Raw genomic sequence first — 17542 nt, 5'->3', positions numbered from 1 at the left:
GTGTGTGTGCGGACCGTGGTGCCTGTGTGTGATTGTGTGTGTGAGTGTGTTTATGTGTGCCTGTGCCTGGGAGCGTGGGCCCCCTGCTCTCCCCTTCCGGAGGATCTGGGCTGCCTCCGGCCCAGACTTTCTGGGTTACGTCTGTGAGGCTTTTTCTGGAGACTAAGCTGTGCTGGCGGGGGCAGTGGTTTATTTCCTCAGGGTTACAAGAGCAAGGTCAGTGCAGCCGAATCTGAGCTTTTGTTTGTCTCTCCCCTGCCCGTAGCAGCCTGCGGTCCGTTTCATTCATTATTAAGTTTTAAATCCACCTGATGCGAAACTTGAGCCTCGGAACTCACTCCCTGCTTGGGCTGGCTCGGTCCAACCCCCACCGAGTCTTGAGGCTCAGGGAACTTCACTGGCTCTGTTTACGGTGTCCTGTGTGCCTTTGTTTTTCCAGAAACAGCCAGCCCCTTGTTTCTTTAGTTTTCCTTTGAGGCTGGACAGGGCCAGTGGAGGCCGGGGAGGGTGGGTCATCTGTGCAAGGATGGCCTCCCATACCTGCCAAGGTGGGTTGAAGGGCCCACTGGACTCTGAGCTCTGGGGCCATCTGGGCCCTGGCCCATCCCCTAATCACCCCACATCAGGCTATCTCCCAGGGCCCTGGGAACAGAGCACGCACCCCCACCTTGGGATGGTTTGTGCTGGGAACCCCGCAGATCCTTCTCAAGTACCCTTTGCTTACTCCTGCTTGTGCTGCTGGGTCTGATGCCACGTGTCCGTGACTTGGGCCTCGTAGTCTGTCTGCTCCCTGAAGCGGCAGACCCAGCTCCCTCCCCAAATGTGGTGAAGCAGCATTCAATAAGGTGCATTTTATTTTCTTGCAAGGTTTTGCCTGTGCCCCTAAGGATAAGTGGAATTTCCCACCAGGACTAGGGGCTGGAGGGGGAGTCAATCCCCACGTCTTGATCAGGTGAGGACTTGCCTCCTTTTGGCCTACGGGACTGATGGATTGTGAGGTCATTTCTGGTGACTTCCTCCAGGCTGCATCCCCGTGGCCCATCAGGGAAGTGCCTGGGACCTCACCTCCCGTGGGGGGTATGGCGTCCAACGAGGCCCAGGCAGGTGTTGCTGAGGAGAAAGGCATGTCCGCTCCGTATCCTGCCGCCCCCACCCTGCCACTCCCCTGCAGACCGACGGCCCTCGCGTCCACTTGCTTCCGGCCCCCCGGACTCCCTCCCCTGACTCTTCTGCAGCCGTTGGCCAGCTGCACAGCCTCAGCCCGCGAGCTGTCGAGAAGCTGGCTCTGTCCTTGTTTCTCGGCGGCCCTGGGAATTGCCTCTAATCTCCTTTCCGCCTTCCCCCTGCAGATGGTGACGACGACCCACAACTCTCCTGGGTGGCCTCGTCTCCCTCCAGCAAGGATGTTGCGTCACCCACGCAGATGATCGGAGATGGGTGTGACCTTGGCTTGGGCGAGGAGGAAGGGGGCACAGGCCTGCCGTACCCTTGCCAGTTCTGCGACAAGTCCTTCATCCGCCTGAGCTACTTGAAGAGGCACGAGCAGATCCACAGCGACAAGCTGCCGTTCAAGTGCACCTACTGCAGCCGCCTCTTCAAGCACAAGAGGAGCCGCGACCGGCACATCAAGCTGCACACGGGCGACAAGAAGTACCACTGTCACGAGTGCGAGGCGGCCTTCTCCCGCAGCGACCACCTCAAGATCCACCTGAAGACCCACAGCTCCAGCAAGCCCTTCAAGTGCACCGTGTGCAAGCGCGGCTTCTCCTCCACCAGCTCGCTGCAGAGCCACATGCAGGCGCACAAGAAGAACAAGGAGCACCTGGCCAAGTCGGAGAAGGAGGCCAAGAAGGACGACTTCATGTGCGACTACTGCGAGGACACCTTCAGCCAGACCGAGGAGCTGGAGAAGCACGTGCTCACCCGCCACCCCCAGCTCTCCGAGAAGGCCGACCTGCAGTGCATCCACTGCCCGGAGGTCTTCGTCGACGAGAACGCGCTGCTCGCCCACATCCACCAAGCCCACGCCAACCAGAAACACAAGTGCCCCATGTGCCCCGAGCAGTTCTCCTCGGTGGAGGGCGTCTACTGCCACCTGGACAGCCACCGGCAGCCCGACTCCAGCAACCACAGCGTCAGCCCCGACCCTGTGCTGGGCAGCGTGGCCTCCATGAGCAGCGCCACGCCAGACTCCAGCGCCTCCGTGGAGCGCGGCTCCACCCCGGACTCCACCCTGAAGCCACTGAGGGGCCAGAAGAAGATGCGGGACGATGGGCAGGGCTGGTCCAAGGTGGTCTACAGCTGCCCCTACTGCTCCAAGCGGGACTTTAACAGCCTGGCCGTGCTGGAGATCCACCTGAAGACCATCCACGCGGACAAGCCCCAGCAGAGCCACACGTGCCAGATCTGCCTGGACTCCATGCCCACCCTGTACAACCTCAACGAGCACGTCCGCAAGCTGCACAAGAACCACGCCTACCCCGTGATGCAGTTTGGCAACATCTCCGCCTTCCACTGCAACTATTGCCCCGAGATGTTCGCCGACATCAACAGCCTGCAGGAGCACATCCGCGTCTCCCACTGCGGCCCCAACGTCAACCCGCCTGATGGCAATAACGCCTTCTTCTGCAACCAGTGCTCCATGGGCTTCCTTACCGAGTCCTCCCTCACGGAGCACATCCAGCAGGCCCACTGCGGTGTCGGCAGCACCAAGCTGGAGTCCCCGGTCGTGCAGCCCGCGCAGTCCTTCATGGAGGTCTACTCCTGTCCCTACTGCACGAACTCGCCCATCTTCGGCTCTATCCTGAAGCTCACCAAGCACATCAAGGAGAACCACAAGAACATCCCGCTCGCCCACAGCAAGAAGTCCAAGGCGGAGCAGAGCCCGGTCTCGTCTGACGTGGAGGTGTCTTCCCCGAAGCGGCAGCGGCTCTCGGCCAGCGCCAACTCCATCTCCAACGGCGAGTATCCCTGCAATCAGTGCGACCTCAAGTTCTCCAACTTCGAGAGCTTCCAGACCCACCTGAAGCTGCACCTAGAGCTGTTGCTGCGGAAGCAGGCGTGCCCACAGTGCAAAGAGGACTTTGACTCCCAGGAGTCCCTCCTGCAGCACCTGACGGTGCACTACATGACCACGTCGACCCACTACGTGTGCGAGAGCTGCGACAAGCAGTTCTCCTCTGTGGACGACCTGCAGAAACACCTGCTGGACATGCACACGTTCGTGCTGTACCACTGCACCCTGTGCCAGGAGGTCTTCGACTCCAAGGTGTCCATCCAGGTGCACCTGGCGGTGAAGCACAGCAACGAGAAGAAGATGTACCGCTGCACGGCCTGCAACTGGGACTTCCGCAAGGAGGCCGACCTGCAGGTGCACGTCAAACACAGCCACCTGGGCAACCCGGCCAAGGCGCACAAGTGCATCTTCTGCGGGGAGACCTTCAGCACCGAGGTGGAGCTGCAGTGCCACATCACCACGCACAGCAAGAAATACAACTGCAAGTTCTGCAGCAAGGCCTTCCACGCCATCATCCTGCTGGAGAAGCACCTGCGGGAGAAGCACTGTGTGTTCGACGCCGCCACCGAGAACGGCACGGCCAACGGGGTGCCCCCCGCTGCCGGCAAGAAGGCCGAGCCGGCCGACCTGCAGGGCATGCTGCTGAAGAACCCCGAGGCGCCCAACAGTCACGAGGCCAGCGAGGACGACGTGGATGCGTCGGAGCCCATGTACGGCTGCGACATCTGCGGGGCGGCCTACACCATGGAGGTGCTGCTGCAGAACCACCGGCTGCGGGACCACAACATCCGGCCCGGGGAGGACGACGGCTCGCGCAAGAAGGCTGAGTTCATCAAGGGCAGCCACAAGTGCAACGTGTGCTCGCGGACTTTCTTCTCGGAGAACGGGCTCCGGGAGCACCTGCAGACGCACCGGGGCCCCGCCAAGCACTACATGTGCCCCATCTGCGGTGAGCGCTTCCCCTCCCTGCTGACGCTCACCGAGCACAAGGTGACCCACAGCAAGAGCCTGGACACGGGCACCTGTCGCATCTGCAAGATGCCCCTGCAGAGCGAGGAGGAGTTTATCGAGCACTGTCAGATGCACCCCGACCTGCGCAACTCGCTCACGGGCTTCCGCTGCGTGGTGTGCATGCAGACGGTCACCTCCACGCTGGAGCTCAAGATCCACGGCACCTTCCACATGCAGAAGCTGGCGGGTAGCTCGGCTGCGTCCTCCCCCAACGGCCAGGGGCTGCAGAAGCTCTACAAGTGTGCCCTGTGCCTCAAGGAGTTCCGCAGCAAGCAGGACCTGGTGAAGCTTGACGTCAACGGGCTCCCCTACGGCCTCTGTGCCGGCTGCATGGCCCGTAGTGCCAATGGACAGGTGGGCGGCCTGGCCCCGCCCGAGCCCGCCGACCGGCCCTGCGCCGGCCTCCGCTGTCCCGAGTGCAGCGTCAAGTTTGAGAGTGCCGAGGACCTGGAGAGCCACATGCAGGTGGACCACCGTGACCTCACGCCAGAGACCAGTGGGCCCCGGAAAGGCGCCCAGACGTCGCCAGTGCCCCGGGTAAGAGGCTGTCCCTGCTCCTGGGGGCTCCCCCTGGGCTCTGTACCTCCCGGTGGCATTCCCTTTAGCAGCCCAGACAAGCAGCGCTCTCGTGCAGCCGCCGGGCACGTCTGCTCTGCGGGAGACTCCGGGGTGATCCCCAGGGTTGCCATTTCCCTTCCAGCTGTGTGACGTGGCAGACGTTGTTTATCTCTCCAGGCCTCGTTTGTCAAGTGCTCATCTGTAAAAGGGGAATGACAATTGCCTGGACTTCATGGGATCGCTTTCAGGGACCTGTGGTGTCATATGGGTAAAGGGCCCGACGCACCAGCTGACACACAGCGAACGCTCCATAAATGGTGGCTGTCGTCTTTCATACAGATCTGAGGTGGACGCATTCACTTGTTTGTTGAGTCTCCTTGGGCAAGTCCCTTTGCTCTCTGGGCTTCAGGTTCAGGATTCTTTTCGGTAATCCGTAGAGATAATATCCGCATACAGGGCTCAGGACCTGCACTTAGTTAGGGCCTGATCATGCAGCCTGTAATCACCGGCTGATAGGTTATCATCAACAGCACATCTTTTTTTTTTTTTTTTAATTTTTTTTTTCAACGTTTTTTATTTATTTTTGGGACAGAGAGAGACAGAGCATGAACGGGGGAGGGGCAGAGAGAGAGGGAGACACAGAATCGGAAACAGGCTCCAGGCTCCGAGCCATCAGCCCAGAGCCTGACGCGGGGCTCGAACTCACGGACCGCGAGATCGTGACCTGGCTGAAGTCGGACGCTTAACCGACTGCGCCACCCAGGCGCCCCCAACAGCACATCTTTATAGTTAGTGCAGGTGCTTGTGCATGGAAGAGCCTAGGAATGGATTCAGTTGCTGTTCCATTAATGCATTAATGACTGATTGATGGATTGATTCCTCCCTTCATTTGTTCATCAGATTTACCCTGAGCACTCATTATGTGCCTGGCAGTCAAGGAGAGTCAGAAACGGACCCTACCTTGGGGGCTTCCCGACTAGGGGAGGCCACAGGCCCATAACTAGTAGGTTTCAGGGAGGCAGGGGAAGTTCAGGCTCTGGGAGGGTCCAGGTGGGTCTGGGTGCCATGGCCAAGGGCCACCTGATGGTGGGCCCGGGGCCTGCCTGGATCTTGGATGTCTGACAGTCGGGCCTGGGGTTCCCACTGAGTCTATTGTCTGTTTCCAGACTGAGGAGGTGCCAAGCAGATCTCGGGAGTGTCTTTCCCTCGAGGGCCGGCTGCTGGCGCCATGGGCGGAAGGCGGAATTTGGGGAAGCACCACCTGCTGTGCGTGCTTGCTGGAAGACAGGGGTGTAGCTGAGGGTGTTTCATTGTGGGATCAGAGCTGGGATCAGAACTGGCTCCTGGGACTCTGGGATTTTGAGGGTGAGGAGAGGGAAGGGGGGCTGGAGGAGGGTAGAAGGAGAATCTGCAGTGGAAGGGACACGTTTGAGGCCCACTGGCCCGCTCTCCACTGAGGTCCAACAGGCCAACGGCCTGTCCATGTTCCCCCTGGCTGGAGAAACACCTGAATGAGGGCAGAGCGGAGTGTTCTGCTGGGGGTCTGAGGCCTATTCTCAAAGGCCTGTCTGGAGCAGAGAGCTCCCTTTTGGTCCCATAACACCTCACCGTCTCAAGGCCTTTTGACCGAACCGGGTGTCTGGAGAAGGGTCCTATAGGTCACCCCTCAGAGGTTCTGTGCACCAGCCCTGGTCCCCACTGCTCGGCTCTGCTCAGCCTCGGCTTGCTGGCTGGCCAATGTGGGTGGGCCGGGAAGCCTTTGGGCCCTGGAATCAGACAGGCTGGGTTAAAATCTCCTTCTTCCAGGACCCCCCCCCAGGGATTTGATCTCTCCAGGCCTCTGCCCTCTCCTGTAAAGCCAGAGAGTAGTAATAGCAGCAGCAACAGTATCTATCTCCAGAGCTGACATCACCTGGGAGGCACTGGGGGGCCATTCTGGGTTTTGTTGTTGTTGTTGTTGTTGTTGTTGTTGTTGTTGATTTATTTTGAGAGAGAAAGCGAGCAGGGGAGGTGCGGAGAGTGAGTGAGAGAGAATCCCAAGCAGGCTCATGCTGTCAGCACAGAGCCCGATGCAAGGCTTAAACTCATGAACCGTGAGATCACGACCTGAGCCGAAACCAAGACTGACTGAGCCACTCAGGCGCCCCCCATTCTGGGTTTTTAAGGAGCATCTGCTCTGATTGTTCAGTACCTGCCCCTCTCCCGTTGTTAAACATCGTGACTATTTTCTGTGCGGACCTCCGTGTTTTGCCCTGAGGCCTAAGTGAGCAGAAGAAGTGCTGGGCACACAGTGAACATCACTTGGTATTTATCCCATTTATAACCACAGCTCACACTTACGGGGGGATAAGGATGTGCTGAGCACTTTATCTCTATACTATGATACTGCCTTTACAGATGAAGAAATGGAGATACAGAACAGTTTGCCCTCAGGCCCCGGCTTTCAAGAGGCAGAGAAGGGATTTGAACCCAGGTAGTGTGGTGCCACAGCCGACCTCTTGACCCACATTCTGCCTATCACCTCTGCAGCCCATCCTGGTTGCAGGCTGGGGTGGGCTCCAGGGTGGTCACCCCTCTCGTTCAGACCACGGGACAGTGTGGCGGGACTGGGGCCCTGTACACCCTCCTTCCACGTGCTCCCAGCCCCATCCCTGCCTTCCCACGCTGCCCACCATGGCGCTGGGGCTCCTGGCAGCCACAGGGCTGCTTCTAGAGTCTCCTCCTCCTCCACAGTCTCTGCTCTGGATTCTGCGTCAGTACCACTTCATAAAGCCCCTACTGTGTGGGCCACGGCAACAACCTGGGAGCCTTGCTGTGACCTCTGTTTTGGCAAAGGCAGTATCCAGGCTCAGAAAGGTGGAACTGTATACTCAGGGATGCACAGCTGTGCATGGCAGCTCAGGGATTCACACCCGAGGGGCTTTGTTTTCTGGGAGCCCGACAGACCTTCCTCTCCCCATCCCAGGCCTTGCGAGAGAAGAGAGGAGCAATCGCATCTAGAGACCTGGGCAGATGGGCCGTTTGCAGAAAGGAGCTAGACAAAGCCCGGAACCTCCCCAGTGAAGGCCCAGCCTCTGGGGCCTTGCCCCCTGCCTGGGCACGCCTGGGGGCAGGGGCCCAGCTGTCTGTTCACCCACCCCCCCTCCCCCAGGACTCATGCATGTAAGAGCAGACTCTGGGGGCTATGCAAGGGCTTGGGGGCTGGCAGGCTGGGACCCTCGGGAGTGTATCCATAGCAACCAGTTCTCGGAGGACTGGGTTCCTGTGGGGCTGAGGCTGCTGTTGGCTGGAGTGTGAAGCATTGAGGTTCCCTCCCCCCCGCCCCCCGCCCATGCTCTGCTTATGGGTAATAACAACATCACCCCAACTCTGGGCCACTGTGGGCAGACACCAGCCCTCCATTGACTCCCCAGGTCCTCACAGTGCCAGATGGGGCAGACTGGGTGCTCTCACACTGGTTAGAGGCCTTGGCCAGGCCGCACCAGCTCTCTGTCCCCTGGCCCAGGACTGTCGAATGTGTTCTGGGACACGGGGCTGAGAAACGCTGCTTAGACGGGCTCCAGAGGCAGCCCTCCTGGCATCAAACCCCAGTCCCCTTGCCCAGTAGTGCGGGGCTCTGGCCAAGTGGCTTGGCCTCTTCAAATTCCACTTTCTCCACCCTTAAAGTGGGGTTCACAGAGTGATTGTGAGTCTTCAGAATAAACAGAGCCTGCACATAGTAGGTGCTCAGTAAATGTGAGCTGCTGTCATGATCGTGGAAATTCAGTAGCTATGGGCTCTTTCCTGTCTCTCCCTCGCTTCTCATCTCCTGTCTCTGCTGGTCTCAAGCGTGTTCTCTCTCCACCCCGGGCTCCTCTCTGAGGTTGCTGGGGGCCACACAGGGGCAGGCAGCCCTGGCCACAGGCCCAGGAGAACCATGGGAGGGACCCTGGAGAAGGGGCTTATGGCAGGGCAGGTGCTTTGAATGCCAAGTTCTGTCTTTCTGTAATTATGTCTCCTGGTGGGGGCTGAAGCTCCAGAGGAGGAGGGGGTCTCTGGGGGACAGAGAAGGGGAGACAGCCCAAGAGGAGGTGTTGGGGTGAGGACGAGGTCTGGCCAAGGTTGTAGCGGGAGGGAGGCAGAGTAAGAGAGCCCTCACCTGCTTGTGCCTGAACTCATGTTCCACCAACATGTAGGACCAGATGGCGCTGGCCGGGTGCCTGTTGCCCTGGGCCTTGGGCACCTATGGCCTTGCATGCAAGGCTGGGAGGGCCGTCTTTTGGAGGAGGGGGCTCTGGGTATAATACACATGCTTAATGAATGTTGGTGCTGGCGAACCTATGTGTGTGGCAAGGCGTGGATGCACATGTGGGCACTTGGAGGTCTACACGTGTGTCCCCAAGGGTGTGTATTGGGGGTGGGGTCTGTGCGTGTGCTTGTGTCACAGCTACTTGTGCAGCTGTGGGCACATTCGGGCATGATGGATCCAGTGAGAGCTGAAAGTCTTCATGTCCCGGGATGAATTTGGATATGTCAACCTGTGTGAATGTGTGGTCCATGAGTATGCCTCCACTGCTCTGAGGGTGTTGCACCTGTGTGTCTGTGTTAGAGGGAGCAGATTGCCGTGTGTGTGGTGGGGGTTGGGGGTCTTGTGTGTTGACAGTGAGTTGCGACAAGGGAGTGTACATGTGTCTGTTTGCATGTCTGTGTGTGTCCTCATGGGCGTGTCCATGCCTGTGCATGCAGTCTGTGTGTGTGTGTGTGTGTGTGTGTGTGTGTGTGTGTGTGCGCGCGCACCCAGGCTCTTGTGGTCAGCAATGTCACCTCCCTTGGGAATCCCCTGGAGCATTTTCCCCATCAGGAGGGGCCCTATTATTGGGCAGTCTTTTTCCTGCCACGGAGGGGTGGCCATGTGGTGGAGGAGTATTGGAGGTAACTTCTCATCCTGCCTAGCCCCTGGTGATTTATCTTCCAAGCACAGCAACCCACTTCATTCACCTGCTCCTAGGAGGAACAATCAAAATCACTTTGATCATGGATAGTCCTCTGCACTGGTCTGGACTGGCCATGGCTGTGGCCTCCACAGCCTTCCATCCAGCAGGCCTGCCCTGAGCGTCCTTGGTATGGAGCTTCCTGGGGTGTGCTTTGTTCTTGTATTGACTTCTTCCTTCTTCTTTCCCTTCCTATGTGATGGCAAGAGGGCAGGGGACACATGTGGGAAGGAATGAATGATTCTGACAATGGAAGACCCAAGATCATTGCTCTCCATGAGCACGGACGTGGAGTTGAGCTGAGATGGGGGCTTTGGGACTGTGTACCCCCAGAAGGCCTCAGTCCCCACAGTCTCTTCTGGCCTGAATTTCTCCTCTGTCTGTTGTGAGGCCAGAAACCCCAGCTCTGTCCGACCCCCTGCCTCACGCCCTACTTCTTGGGCATTTCCCTGCAGAATGCCTGCCTCTGGGCCACTGTTCTGAACCCCTAGGTCTTCTGAAACACTGGGGGAAAGGGCCCTGGTCTTATCAGAGTGGGTTCTGGAACCTGAGGGGGGACGCTGCCTCTGGAACTAAAGCTCCCAGCACCAGCTAGGACAGCTGTTTCCTCATTGATTCGTTCAACAAGCATTTGCTCAGCAGCAATAACAATTATAATAAAAGTTAAGTCATTATTAGGCACTCCTTCTGGGCCAGGTCCTGTGCTGGGTGGTGAGGATCCAGGATACAGAAAGCATCTTTGGTTCTCTTTGCTCCTCCTGCCCTAGTAAAGTGCTTTGCAACATAACATTTGCAACTTGGCTCATTTGTTCAACAAATGCTTTCCATGTACTTAGTCTCTGCTGGCCGTGGGACCTCACAGGTGGACAAAGCGCATCCTGGCCCTCTGGGTGCTCACGATGCAGTGGGGGAGCAAACAAGTCAATTAGCCACGACGAATCCATGTGCTGATTAACTAGATGCTTTAAGCATAAGCTTGGGGGCCTGGGGAGCCCCTGAACTCATCCTGGGGTGGGAAGAGGAGGCCTCTCAGCAGAGGTGACATTTGAACAGAGTCCTCAGGATGGAAAGGGTACTCCGAGTGGAGGAGACAGTGTGGGCAAAGGCCTGGAGGTGGGACCAGGCCCTTGAGGGAAACTGCAGATGTGGTCAGAGCCACCCTGGGAACTGAGGCAGTTGAGCCCCCTGGTGGTTTATCCTGGCTGCATGTTTGAGGGTCTGGCCCGAGTGTTCCACCAAGAAATCCAAAGCCCTGCCCCCTTTTCCAGAGGTCAGGGGAGGTCCCTTCATCCCTGAGCTGCAGTGGTCTTCAAAAAGGTTGGATATTTTGGATCCCAATACGACTCTGCCCTCTTCATAAAAACTCACAGCCACAGACTTTCCCCCACACAGGCAATACCACCCCTGTCCAGAGGGGGCTGTTTTCATAATCACCCACCTAGGCTTAGTTGTTGAGAAGATTCTTTGGAGTGGGTCTTCAAGAAGCTCTGAAGCTTCTGATGATCTCTATTTTCCTCCTTCTACCTCCTAAAGGCAGCTGGTATTAGCTTCCTGTGCGTGGAAGCCAGCTGTAAGATCACCAGCAACCTTGTGTGCCTAGTGAGGAATTCTTTAGTTACTTGTAAGCACCAGGACTGGCAGGAACAGTATCCCCTGCTCGGCCACATGGCCCTTATCTCTTATATAAAGAGATAGAGTAGTTGGATGGGTGGAAAGATAGATGTATGGTTGGACTGGTAGATGGATGTAGGAGAAGACAGAAGGATGAGTAGACAGAGGATGGATAAATGGAGGGTGGATGAATGAATAGGTGGATGGGTAGGTGTGTATTACCTGGATGGCTGATAAGATAGCTAGATGGATTGATGGGTAGACGGATGGGTGTGTGTGTGTGTGTGTGTGTGTGTGTGTGTGTGTGTGTGTAGACAGTAAGCAGGTAGGTGGATGGATGATGGGTGGATGGATGGATGGATGGATGGATTTGAGCATGCTCCTAGAAGGGCAGCCTCCTTCAACTTCTTTTCCATGGTTATACTGTGTGCTCTCACCTTGGGATGGTGACTCCCATCATGGCAATTTCCCCAGATGTAACAGAGGAGCACCTCCTTTGGAATGCAGCCTAGTCCCCTGCCCCAGGCTGGAGGGCTGAATTTGGAGGCAGGTGAGGAGAGAATGGCCAGAAGAGACCTGGGAGGGGACCAGAGCCATTCTGGCAAGTCTTGAGTGAGGACCTCCAGGCACTTTTGCTTTCTGCTCTTTTCCACTTCCTGACTATCTAATTCCTTTCTTTTTGGCTTCCAAACAGAAAAAGACATACCAGTGCATCAAGTGCCAGATGACCTTTGAGAACGAGAGAGAGATCCAAATCCATGTTGCCAACCACATGATTGGTAAGAGAGCGTTTCCTCCCACCCATGCTGGGGCCACTCATCGGGCTTTGAAATTTGTGGTTCCAATCATCATTTTGCTGCTTTTAGGGCAAAAGATGGAGTCACTGCTGCTGTTTCCGAGACATTTCAAATGGGAGTAAAATGTAAGAGCTGGAGCTCTACTCACATTACAATCAAACTTTTGACAATCTCTTCCATTTCCCAGCATAAATTTCCCTCCATTTCTGAAACGAAGTGCTTTCCAGTTGTCAAGCACTCAGGGGCAATTATGCTTCAATTTTATATGTCATGACATTGAATAGATTTAACTGCTCACATTTCCCCACTAAACGTGGTGAATTCCTCAGGCACGTTGTCAAAACAGAATGCTTACAAAGGTATTTCACTACTTTTCCTATTCTTCTTCAAGTGGTTTTGGACTTTGGAAAATTCAGCCTTTCTGGAAGGGGAACTTTCAAAGTGCCTTCATGTTGTTCCCTCTTGGTCCGAGGTGGGGAGGGGAAGTTGTGATTGTGAGGTCTTACGTGACTTCCGTTGGATGGGTGCTGTCTTGCCAGCAGCTGGGGATGCCCTACGTGTCAGAGGGAGCACGGCTGGATTTCTGGTGAGCGTGGAGCTGGCCCAGGGTGGGTGGAGGATTTGGCAGTGAGGGCTTCGGGAGCTTCTGGAATGCTGATGCCCTGGGTCTTTGGTGGAAGTATGATCACCTTCTCCAAGACCCTTGCAGTCTGAGCAGTGAGGCTTCAAGCATGTGTTGGGCATCCTGACCCTTCACTTCCTCTAACATTTTTTTATTATAGTCTTGCAGACCGAGTACTGTTTTACAAAACTCTTAATTGCATGCATTCAAAAACACCCATTAACTGTGCTACTCAATGAATTCCCAGGAACAGAGTGCAACTGTGTAATCAACACCTGGCCGAGGAAGCCGACCATTTCTGCATCCCAGAAGTCCCCTCCTGGCCCCTCCAGCCCCTCCCCCCAGCAAAAAAATGTCACCATCCTGATGTCGCTGGCATAAGGCTTTTTTTGCCCATTTTGCACTTTCTATAAATGAGAGCATACAGTCTCTGCTCTTTTGTGTTGGGTGCCTTTCCTTCATTCACGTTGGTGCCTGTGGTCGGACATCGCCCCTTCTCACTGGTGTATGATATTCTGTTGTGTGAACACATCACCATTTATCTTGTCTGTTCTACTCTTTTTTTTCTTCTTTCTTTTCTTTTTGAGATCGAACAAGAGCATGCGTGCATGAGCATGAACAGGGGAGGGACAGAGGGAGAGGGAGACAGAGAATCCCACGCAGGTTCCACGCCCAGAATGGAGCCCGACGCACGGCTCGATCCTACAACTGTGAGATCGTGACCTAAGCCAAAATCAAGAGTTGGACGCTTAACCGACCGAGCCACCCAGGCACCCTTGTCTATTCTGTTTTTGATGGGCATCTTGGTCATTTTCATTTTGGAGTTGTTTCGGATAATGTGCTGCTATGGGCATTGTTGGTCTATGGGTTTTGGTGAACACGTGCATATGATTTTAATGGGAATGTTGGTAGTGGAATTGGTGGGTCATGGAATACGAGTAGGTTCACCTTCAGTAGATACAGGTGGTCGTATGAAATTATGCTCCCGCGGGCAATGTGAGAATTCTGCACAGGCGTGCCACCATCCACGTTCTCTGCAACAAGGACCGTTGTTGAGACGCTTCTTTAGTGAAGCTGTGCTCAGGGAGAGGATGCTGCAGCCATCCTAGCTAGCTGCAGCCTTGGTGAGCTCTGTGGGCGTGAGGATCCAGTGTCCCAGTGATTCAGGGTGGTTCCCCTGAAGACATTGGCCCTGACTGTGTGCGTGGTGGGGCTCTCCCAGTGGTGAGGGGACACCAGGAGCTGACGAAGGGCAGGTGAGGCCCTGGGAGTTCAGCCTGACAGGGAGATTGGTGGCTTTTTAATTTCTTCTCTTTGAAAGCCCCCTGCCGAAGTAGAAGAAGGAAACTAGCCTGTCAGTCACTGGCTGCTGAGAGCGCTTTCATGGGAGTGTCAAGGAGGTAAAGATGAAGATATCTAAAAATGTTTGCCTTTGTAGCAGGTGTTAATGTGTGTGCCTGTTTGTAAGCACGAAGGGCGAGAGCCTGGCTAATTGGACCACAGTGATTTCAAAGGTGCTCCCCCCACCCTCCACCTTTCCTTCTGTGCTGAGCCCGGAAGCTGTGTGTCCTCAGGTGGAAGGTGAGGGGGGGGGGTGCTTCTAACTAGAAGGTGGGCAGTGGAAAGGGGGGGGTCGAGGGGCATCTGGGCCTTTGTGTGAGCGGAGGGCCAGGCTCCGGAGAGAGGCAGTCCCATCTGGTGGCTGGACAGGGCCCCTCACCCGAGCCTGACTCTGCAGCGCTGCGAGCTGGCCTGGTTCCCAGGACATGTGGGGAGCAAGCAGCAAGGAGCTGTTGGTCTCCGAGCCTGGGAGTCCCAAGTGAGACGTTCACGCAACGAACAGTATCATCGTGCAGGACCACGTGGGCTGGGGACCCCGATGCGAGACCTGCCTCTGGCGGGGCGGCACCTCCTCTTGCTCTAACCTGCCCTCCCCACCGGCTTGCCCTCCCCTGGCCTCATCACCCCCCATCTATCAGAGAATACTGACTACTGAGCACCTACTGCGTGTCGAGTGCTGGGGCGGTCCCTCAGGTGGTAGAGGGAGCAGGGGACAGGGTCCCCATCCGCAGAGGCCTTACGGCACCCCGTGGGAGACCCCGCAGCACACGCATCACGCAGCGAAGGGGGGGTCTCACTGGGCGAGAGCACTAGAGCAGCCACCATGCACTGAGCCACACCGTGTGGCAGGCACTCTGTGTAGGTATTCATCCTTCATCTCATAGAGGAGCTTTAATGACTTATCCGAATTCTTCCAGGCAGGAAGCAGCAGAACCAGGGTCTGAATACAGCTGGGCTCTCTCTGCTGTGTGTGGTTCCCTGCCAGGGTCTGTGGTGGGAGAGACCCAGCACTGCCCTTGGGTCCCCTACCCGCAGGGGAAGCTGAAGGCATCCAGGTGCAGGGAGGTTGATGAGAACTGAGAACAGAGACCAAGGACTGCTGGATCCAAAGAGGCCTGTCAGAATGGCCTGGGTGTCACAGGATGAAGAGGAGTTTTCTCCATGGCAGGCCTGTCCCTGGCAGAGGGAACAGCCTTGACAAGGAAGGACAGTCACCAGAGGACAAGGGCCTTGGAGGGCTCAGCAGAAGGAGGTCCTTGAAGGATGAGCTGTTGGACCCAGAAGGTGGAGAGCAGTGTCTGTGGGAGGACTGTGGGGTGAACAAGGCTCAGAGGCAGAAGCAGAGGAGGGGGTTTGAGGGTTGGAGGAGCTCAACCTGGCTGGGATGGAGGCATCGCATGTGGTAGCATTGTGAGCAGTGAGGGTAGGGAGGTAGCTTGGGGCCAAGCCAGAGAGGGCCTTGAATGCCAAATTAAGGGATTTGGGTTTAGACTTGACCCTGAGGGCCAGGGTCCAAGTCTGGGGATCCGCTGGCTGATGTTTTATTGGGCTTCTCTTGGAAAACCAGAAGAGGTGGCAGCCAGGGCCCTGAATTCCCATGTGGCACAGCTGACGAGCTTGGCAGCAGCTGGGTTTGTGTGTTTCCAGGCACCATGGTCCCACCCATCTTTATTATATTTTAGGGTGCTTTGTTCATTTGTGTCCCCAGCCTCATCCCTGTGGGCACCTGAATGTGCAACATTGGGCTTAGGCACTAGGGAGCCATTGAAGGTTTTAGGGCAGAGAATGGACTGGATGTCACTGAGTGCTTTAGGGAGATTAATCTGGCTGCAGTGTTGAGGAGGAAGAAGATGGAAGAGAAGAGAGACCCGCCTGGTCTGGTCCAGAGGTGAGGGGATGAGGCTGGGAGAAAAAAGAGGAAGGAGGTGAAGGAACTTCGATTTGGTCTGTGCTGTGGGCCTGGTTGGCCTTGGTGACTTGGGGAAGGTGCCAGAGGGCAACCGTGGGAAATATGAGTGGAAGAGTGGTAGGTACCAGAGCCCCAGCTCGGGCTGGCTCCGAAGTCCCAGTCAAAACTGTTGGGGCCCAGTGTCCCTGTGGACAGCTTCCCCTGCTAAATATCCCAAGGCCAGAGTGGATGCCTGGAGCTGGTGGGGATAAAAGCCCCCCTTCGTGGCACCAAGGGGACTTGGCGGGTAGAAGTCACACTGTTCAGCTTGGCGGCCTTCTCATAAACTCGGGGCACTGGAGGGGGGTCTGAGGCCGGTCTCCCCGGGGACCCTGACTATTGGAGACCTCCCCCTGGGGGGATGCTAAACGGCCTTTTTATAGCGGGGGGCCTCTTCGTGGCTTTGCAGCCTCCAGACCCTGGCAGTTATGATGACTCAGGGACACATCTCCTTGGAAACATTTTCCCGGCACCCTCTCCCGGCTGCTGCTGGCGAGGGAGTGATTTGGAGCTGATAGAAAGGCAAGGGTTTTTTGAAACCTTTTCAGCAGCAGGGTCCCCTTTGAAATCCCCCCCTCCCCACAGGGAATGAGGCCCCCTTCACTGGGCTTCCTCCAGGATTTGAAATGGTTTTAGACGCCCCCTCCCCCAGCAGGCACAACAAAAACTTGGAGCAGGCCACAGCCCTGTTCTGCGGCCTCCTGTAGAGACGACCTGGCCCAGCCCTGCTGCCCTTGCCCACCATCCACTGCCCCCACATCTGGAAGGGTGACCCCCCTCCCTGAAAATGGCTCTGTAGGAGGCCCCCCGCCTTGGGCTTCCTGTGGTCTGGCCCAAAGACAGGGGCCCTTTCCAGTGGCTGGGAAGGGAGGAGCGTCTTCCTCTGTAAGTTGAACATGTGTGCACAAAGCGTGCGTAGCCCTCCTGGGGCACCTGAGGCCTCAGACACCAAGGAAGCTGATTTGCCAGGGCAGGCCTGCCCTCTTCTCAACTGCCTGTGGGTGTCTCTCCTCTCGGTTCCTGCCGGGTGTGGCTGGATAAGGGGTCTGAGAACTTGTCCTTGAAATAACGAACTTGCTCTGACCCAGGTCGGCCCTAACGGAGTGACTCAGCCTCTAGGCCCTGGTGTCCTTATCTGGGGCATCATGGGTCCCTGTGGGAGGGTCAGCGCTGGGAAGGGACAGTCCTCAGGGAACCTTGACAGGAACATTCACCCTCTATGTCCTTGGAAAGTGGTTGTGGACCCTCTGGCAGGCAGCCAGGCCAGAGCCTGGGGCCCAGTGGGGCATTAGGCATTCTGGGGATGTTGTTTTCCTGGTCACGTCAGCCCTGTTCCCTGGGTACCTCTGAGGAGCTGAGCTTTGCTATCGAGGGGTGAAGAAATGGGACGGGGGTACATCTGGAAGATCAGCCTCTCCCACCTCCTGCTTAAGCCTTTAACATACCCCCCAACATGCTGGGCTTGGGTCCTTGTCTATCGTCCCCTCCCTAGCCCTTCCCCTTGCTGTGGCAGGATAAGCCCTGGTCCATCCGGAGTGTGTGTGTGGGGAGGGGAGGCGGGGGGACTTCTGTCTTCTAAGTCTTTAAGAAGCATATCCTTGAAGACATATTGAAAAAGCCACCTTGGGGCGCCTGGGTGGCGCAGTCGGTTAAGCGTCCGACTTCAGC

General features: G+C 56.7%; 1 protein-coding gene across 3 annotated transcripts in view; it reads left to right on the top strand.

Annotated features, from left to right (window-relative positions):
• ZNF423 (zinc finger protein 423) overlaps positions 1–17542 on the top strand; it is a 332888-nt gene that overhangs the window by 192245 nt on the left and 123101 nt on the right. For all 3 annotated transcript variants that reach the window (XM_058707782.1, XM_058707784.1, XM_058707783.1), the window contains 2 exons: positions 1350–4564; positions 11861–11945. In XM_058707782.1, the coding sequence (XP_058563765.1) occupies positions 1350–4564; positions 11861–11945 (3300 nt within the window). The remainder of the gene's footprint in view (positions 1–1349; positions 4565–11860; positions 11946–17542) is intronic.

This window comes from Neofelis nebulosa, chromosome 17, assembly GCF_028018385.1.
Source record: "Neofelis nebulosa isolate mNeoNeb1 chromosome 17, mNeoNeb1.pri, whole genome shotgun sequence".
Lineage (NCBI taxonomy): Eukaryota > Metazoa > Chordata > Mammalia > Carnivora > Felidae > Neofelis > Neofelis nebulosa.
The sequence above is the reverse complement of the archived record's forward strand: the minus strand, read 5'-3'. Positions and strand labels throughout refer to the sequence as shown.